This window comes from Manis pentadactyla, chromosome 13, assembly GCF_030020395.1.
Source record: "Manis pentadactyla isolate mManPen7 chromosome 13, mManPen7.hap1, whole genome shotgun sequence".
Taxonomy (NCBI): domain Eukaryota; kingdom Metazoa; phylum Chordata; class Mammalia; order Pholidota; family Manidae; genus Manis; species Manis pentadactyla.
In genome coordinates this window covers 88,118,151-88,125,879 of record NC_080031.1, presented here as the reverse complement: position 1 = coordinate 88,125,879, position 7,729 = coordinate 88,118,151, and the positions used below count along the sequence as shown (strand labels likewise).

At 35.7% G+C, this 7,729-nt stretch overlaps 1 protein-coding gene across 3 annotated transcripts in view; it reads right to left on the bottom strand.

Moving 5' to 3' along the window:
- Window positions 1-4,872: 4,872 nt before the first annotated feature.
- COMMD10 (COMM domain containing 10) overlaps window positions 4,873-7,729 on the bottom strand; it is a 185,700-nt gene continuing 182,843 nt past the window's right edge. For all 3 annotated transcript variants that reach the window (XM_036894603.2, XM_057490735.1, XM_036894601.2), the window contains 2 exons: window positions 7,071-7,130; window positions 4,873-6,389 (listed from right to left, as the gene is read on the bottom strand). In XM_036894603.2, the coding sequence (XP_036750498.2) occupies window positions 6,351-6,389; window positions 7,071-7,130 (99 nt within the window). In that variant the 3' untranslated portion in view covers window positions 4,873-6,350. The remainder of the gene's footprint in view (window positions 6,390-7,070; window positions 7,131-7,729) is intronic.

Genomic DNA, 7,729 nt, shown 5'->3' with positions numbered 1-7,729 from the left:
AAATTATTCAAACAAGATGTTTCATTTCTCACGTAATGGTCTGGAAACGCGGCTTGTCAAGGGCAGGATGGGAGCACTGCCCCATGCTTCCTTCCACCCAGTTAGGGGCTCCCTGACCCTCAGAGCACTACCACTGGAGGCTCAGTCAAAGCTGACATGCTCCAGATCTGCTTCACTCACAGAAAGGGGAAAGAAAAATGGAAATGAGTGTCACTTCCACTCACATTTCATGGTGACACCTAGTCACACGGCTGCAGTAGCTGCTAAGGATGGAAAATATAATCTGCAATTGGGTGGCTATGTGGCTGGCAAAAATTAAAGTAAAAATGATGCTACAGAAATATATACATTATTCACCTTATGAACTTTTGTATCCCCTTTTCAACTGTTATATTCCTCTAGGGATGTCCCAGGGAAGCAGCACAGTATAAGGCAGAAGTCTGCAAACTTCTGTAAAGAGCCAGGTAGTAAATATTTCAGGCTTTCTTGGTCATAAGCTCTCTGTTACAACTCCTCCACTGACTGCTGTTCTAGAGCAAGAGACTATATACTTGACCTGGGAGCAACGCAGGAGTTATAGGCACCAACCTCCCCCCGCCACAGTTAAATATCCACCTATAGCTTCTGACTCTCTAAAAACTTAACTTGTAATAGCATACTGTTACCCAGAAACCTGACTGATAACATGAGTAGTCGATTAACACATATTTTATATGCTACATGTATTAGATACTGAATTCTTACAAGGAAGTACACTAAAGAAAAGAAAATGTTATTAAAATCACAAGGAAGAGAAAATACATGTACAGTACTGTATTGTATTTACTGAAAAAAGTCTGTATATAAAGTGGACCCATGCATTTTAAACCCATGTTGTTTGAGGGTCAACAGTATGCAAATGAAAGAGTATGGCTGTTGTTTACATTATCAGTTACAGCCTATTCATTACAAATTACTAAACTTATCCATTCAGCCGATTTATTACAAATTACTAAACATTCAGAAATTTAAATCAATACACATTTACTATCTCACAATTACCATGGATCAGGAGTCTGGATCTTTCATGTAGGACGTCACAAGGCCGCAACCACAGTGAGGTGGACTATGCTGTTATCTGCAGGCCTGACTGGGACAGAAGCCACTTCCAAACTCACCCAGGTTTTTGCAGATTTACTGAGGACCTTGAGGACCTTGGGCCTCAGCTTCTTGCTGGTTATTGATCACCCTCGGGGTCCTAGAGGTCACCTGCAATTCCTTGCTGTGTGGTTCTGTTCACAGCCGCTCTCACAACCTGGTAGCTTGCTCCATCAAAGCCAAGAATGGAGAAAGTCTCTAGAGTAAGTTTGGTAGCATGACAGAATTTTACATAATACATCAATCATGGGAGTGACATCCAACTACCTTTAACATATTCAGTTGGTAGGATCGAGCAACAGGTGCTGGCTCCCCTCAAGGGGAGAGGATTATACTTAGGTGAGGATACCCAAAGGCAGCGATGACTGGGCATGTCTACCACAGCTGTGTTCCAGTAAAACTTTATAAGAACAACCAGTGTACTGGATTAGTTTGTTGACCCCTGGTATAATGAATAAGGTTCAGAAGACATTGTTTAAGGTAAAAAGAGATAGAAATTTAGTAAATACAGCTACAGAAAAAGATTTCTCACAGCCAGGAGAGCTATGTAGAAAGATAGCCATAGAAAAAAAAAATTTCTGATTCTGGTCACATCTCATAATACATCTTATTTTGTTAATAAAGAAGTAAGAGTGGGATAGATTGGCATTATGTTCGAATCCAGTGATCATAAAATAAGAATTGTTGCTGGGTCTCCAAGTAAATTCAATATGAGGGGCTTCATGGCATGCTTTCTGTAATTTCAACTTTAATTCAAACCTTACCTGGAACAATTCCAACAAAAAGCCTGGTCATTTTCTTAGTGATTATGAAAATGACAGTTAACTCTTATTATGTGATTACTGAAATTAGGAATTATGCTATATGTTTAACATGAATTATCTCACTTAATCTTTATAACAGTCCCATGTTATTTAGATTATTATTCCCATTATAAAGATGAGGAAACTAAGCTTTAGCAAATTAAGGAACACAAAAAGTAGTAGAACTAGAACATGACTCAGTCTGTATTCTGAGAGTCCAGACACTTGAATTTTATTTAAAATATAACAGGAAGCCTTTTAAGGGTTTTAAGCAGGAAGATGGTGTAAGTATCATGACTAATTTTTTAAAAATTAAGGTATCATTGATATATAATCTTATGAAGGTTTCACATGAACAACATTGTGATTTCAACATTCACCCATATTATCAAGTCTCCCCCAACTCCAGTGTAGTCACTTTCCATCAGCATAGTAAGATGCTATAGAGTCATTTCTTTTCTTCTCTGTGCTACACCATCTTCCCCATGACCCCACACACACCATGTGCACCAATCATGATACCCCTCAATCCCCTTCTCCCTCCCTCCCTATCCACCCTCCCCCCCTCTTTGGTAACCACTAGTCCCTTCTTAGAGTCTGTGTCTGTTGCTCTTTTGTTCCTTCAGTTTTGCTTTGTTGTTATACTCCACAAATGAGGGAAATCATTTGGTACTTGAATATGACTAATGTTTTTAAAACATTAGCTCTGTGTGAAAACTGGACTGAAGGCAGACTAGAATGGAAGCAGTATAGTCCAGGGAGAAGATGAGATAGCTTGGAAAAGGTAGTGTTCTGGAGGTTTATTTGCAAGATATTTTGACTCTGGGAGTGAGAGGACTACCTCTCTAACTGTAACCCACTCTTCTATCCCCTTGTTCACTCCACTCTAGCCACACTGATCTCTGGTTCCTGAAAGGTGCTAAGCCCTATCCAATCTCTGGAACACTACATGGGCCATTTTCTCTATTCTTCTATTGCTTCATTGACACTCAACCTACAAAACTCAGCTCAAATCTCACTTTTTCCGAGAATCTTTCTATCTTGATGCCCCAATGTAAGTTTGGTCACATCTTTTATTTTCTCTTAACAAAATCCTATTATTTTTTCCATACTTGTTCACAATTTATTACATTTTGCTTGTTTTTTAAATCCAACACATTATGTTTTCATTTAATAACAGATTGAGTTGATTTAAATGTAACACATTATGCTTCAAGAAGCCAGGAACTATATTTATGTTGCTCATCAACTGTTAACAAGGCCCCTAGCATATATGGTTTCTGGCACCAATGGCACTCATTGACTATTTCTTGGGGGAATAAATGTCTGACCTCAGTGTCCTTCCTTAAATACTGTGCCCTGCCTCTCACACTCATTGCCTTTAGAAGAGATTTTGTATTCAGTCCCTCCGGAGTTGCGCCATGACCTATCCCAAGTAATTAGGGACGGTCTTCTCTCCAACCTACTCTTGGCTCACCCTCCTCCCCAAACCCAACCCCAAGGTGAAAAGAAGGTGAGAAGGAAATGTAGACCAGGAGGCGGCCGGTGAGGCTGGCCTGAGGCAGGCGGTTCCCCTACTGTCAGTGGGAGTATAAACTGACAGGAACCTTTGGGGAAACAGCTCATCAATATGCAGAAACTGCTATTAAATATATGTAAATAAAGAAAAACATACAAAGAGAGGTGTGTATGTATTTACATAAGATGTCTGAAAAGACATAAACCAGATGTTTCTAAATAGTTAGGTAGGTACTTCTGAGGAGTGAGATGACAAAACAGAGGAACATTTTTAGTTTTTTATAATGACAATTACTATTTTTATAATAAAAATCCCATTAAAGATAAAAATAGAAAATAAATCTTCATACTTTTGACATAATAATCCCACCCCTAAGAATATATACTAATAAAATAACAAGAGATGTGTTCTAGGGTTTATATATAGTGATACTCACCAGTGAGTTCTTCAGTATGTTAAAAAATAGGAAATAACATAAATGTCTAACATTAGATTAGGTAACTAAAGTGTAGCTCATTCAAATAATGGGCTATATAATATACATTAACATTTTGTTAATAGGACATGAAAAATGCTCATGTTACAATGTTATATATAAGCAAAGCAAAGAATGAAACTGTATTTATAGCATTAACTCCAATTTATTAGGAAAGTAAGAAAAAAAGGAGATAAAAGAAAGATACATGGATAGAAATAAAAACTTCAATAAAATCTATCAAAATGTTAATAGCCATTTCTGGATGAGGAATTCTATAATTTTAGGTTACTTCTTTATGATTTTTTTGTACTTTCTAATGAAAAATAACCATATTTTATAACCAGATAATTGTAGATATTATTTGTAGTATGTACAAAAATAGTGCATTCGTTCCTTTCTAGCAAGTAATTCTATTTTTATTCAATCCTCATGTCAAATATTCATACAAGACATATTTATTGATAGGAGGTGCCAGTACCCACTTATCCCTCCATCCATTTTATTTCTATGAAAAAGTAACATATGAAAGAATATTTAATCTCTTTAGGAATGATATTTTCTTGACTTGTGTGTCATAATAATGATGGTGCCTTATGATATAAAATGAACTGCAATTTAATATATTTCAGGAATAATTATGTTCTTAGTTGGAATTAAACCTTTTACATTTCCTTTCTTCAATGCCTTTGGTCAGACTTTCTCGAACTAGACTAATGGAGAGAAAACTATTTACCACATTTTTTGAATAGGTTTAGATATGCTGAGTATAAAACCAACTCTTTTAGGGGGTATAAAATGACCTACTAATAGAAAATTTCACTTGGAACTGTCACATTTAATTTAGATACCTACATGGGGATTCAAGTTGGCCATTAAATCAATGAAAACTTCACCTATCCCTATGGTCACTGTCAGGAAGGCCTAACAAATTCAACTTGAGATGATGCATATGTTTATTTGTACATAAGAAGTTGAAAAGAATATATACCAAAATGTTTACAGCAGTCAGGTTGTTGCCTCTGGAGACCGGCAGAATAGAGCATAAAAAAATTAGATCCCACAAGCAACATACAGAAACAAATCCCACTATAGTATAAACATGTCTTCCAGATATCTTATCAATGGAAATTTGAGTTTAAAACCTTTCAAATCAATTATGGATAGCAACTACAATATTAATTTTTCTGAAATAATCCAAACTCCCAATCTGTCTAAATAACACACAAGTAGGTCAGGGCTTAAATTCCATATATTAAACATTTATTTGGGAGATATTCAACAACTTACATTATTACTCAGATACCTCATATAAGGAGTATGATTTGATTGTAATGGCCCTGTTTATTAACTACAGGACATTTCTAAAATCAAATTCCTTCATATGAAGAAAGTCAGGTTTGAATGAATCAATCTCTCTCCATTCCTGTCACCCCTGCCATGTCCCCAGCATCTCCTTCTCACCCCCTACTTCCCTTTGTCCTTCCCTCCCTCCTCGGATTCTCTGGAAACAATATAGGACAGATACTTCATTCATAAAAAATTCAATTGATATTTTCTTAGAGGCAACTATATTTGCATTTATATATATTCATAGCATGAAATACTGTGCATTTCAGTTCAACTAATTCTAAGACATCAAAATTTTATTGACTGAAATTAATGTATTTACAGAAAGAATGTAAAAAGTATCTTTTGAGATTTTAAGGGTTCCCATTTAGCATGCATTATGATTATTTTTATTCATGACCTGAATCTGTCCCCCACACTATAAAGTGAGTCATTATTAATGTGCAGAACAAAGAAAAGCACACAAAAACCTGGACTATTATTAAATCATTAAACTCAGAGAAAAATTAAAGTGCACAGAGAAACTCATACTAGAATAAACTGGTATACTACTAGTGGGTCTATTTAAAAGTTCTTCCCTATATTATTCCCCAAGAAAAATATACTCATTATATTTAAGGAAAACTGTCATAATGATTTGATTGTATGTTGGCTGCTTTCTTACTTTTATTAATTACTGATGTTTTGTATTCTAAGGTACACATTACACAGGGTATCCATGGACTCTCCTTGATACATAAAGGTGTTGTCAGGTATGTAACAAATAAACAGGTGAGGCAATAAGGCAAAAATAGGACAGTAAATATGGTATGCACTTCAGGTGCATATCTTTTAAAGCAAAAGTGTTCTTAATCCTTGCTCTTGGCTCACAGAACTAGAAAACATATATTAGAACCTGTTTTCAGAACAATGATCTCCCCTGGCTATTGTTTGTCTAAGAAGCAACAGCCATATAATTTATAAGAAGAAAGCTTACTGAATCCTTCAGAAAACACAACCTGGCAGTTTATCTTCAATGCAAAATGATGAGGTGGTAGGCGTGTGATGGAGTCACCAGTCTTGCACATCATGTAAGGGAATCCAGCTGTGCTTGTATGGTCTCTAGCTATTTACACAGACAAAAATAGAAAGTTGGTGAAGGGAGAGAATTCATATCAAGTGTTACTTAGAAACATGCAAATAGAAGGCAAAGAAAGAAACTGGCAACTATGTATGTTAAATCCATTCACACAGCAATAAAAATACTCTAGAAAAATTTCCTTTTTATGTGAAGGTAAGTTTTCAAATTTGTAAAGGTGGATTTTTAAATAATACTGTTTTAAATATACCCATCTGTTTCATGTAAATAACCACTACACAAGATTTCTAAGGTCTGGGGGTACATTCTTTTGGATTATGATATCAGTATTTGTAAAGAAACAAATATGCTCAAAGATAAATCTTTAAAGGCCTGGCATCTTCCTTTTCCCTTGGGCCCAGAAATTAAAATATTTAACATTACTGTACCTAAAGCACCAGTGTGGCTAAGTACCACATAGTTCATTACTTAATGCTTGGCATTACAACAATCCTATTGCTTTAATAATAATCATTTCCACTTTCCTCCTGATTGAGTTTGTCATATTCTCTCCATCTCAGCAATGCCTCCTACTGTGAAACAAAAGGTGTTTACCAGGAAGTTTAAAGAACTTAGTTCCATAATACGGCATTTAAAAATAAGAATTCATAAAATGAAGTAAACATTTTGAAAAACCCACATATCAGAAATTATTTTAAAAATACTGACCTTGTTATAGAAGTCAAACAACTCCTTGTGACTGAATTCCATAAGAACTTTCTCCAGGCTCTGTAAGAAAGAAAATGAAAGAAAAATGAGTTTTGTTGTATACAATTTACATTGCATTTTGTTTTCTCCAACGAGCCCCAGATTGTGCTATTTTATTCTGAGATGTTTTAAAAAATACTTACCTGCTTTACTCAACCCTACTGTTCCTAGACTCACAAATGCACTTAAATAATGTTCCACTTCAGCAAAAGGTTTCAACTCTATAAGGACATCTGTTCTTTAAGTTGACTCCACAAAGGTTAATAAAATATATGCCAGCAAGAGAACAATTTCATTACCTATTTTTCTGAAGACAGAGATAATACATGAGATCATATTTCATCTTTCTCTGCAGTCCATTTACAATCTAGTAAATACCATTACACAAAGGCACTGGAGGCAGCCTCTCTGAACTCGTCCAGCCATTAATGCCTCACGTCAGCACAGATGCAGCCTCTGAGCACTAATGTAGCAGTTATAATCATAACATACTGAGAGTGTTACCTTTTTTAAATCACAGACTTAGCAAAACTTAACGATTAACATAAGAGCTTCAAAGCTGAGACTTAAACATGTGCCCTCCTGTCACTGGCCGCGCGACAGAGGTGCCTTCCGGCTGC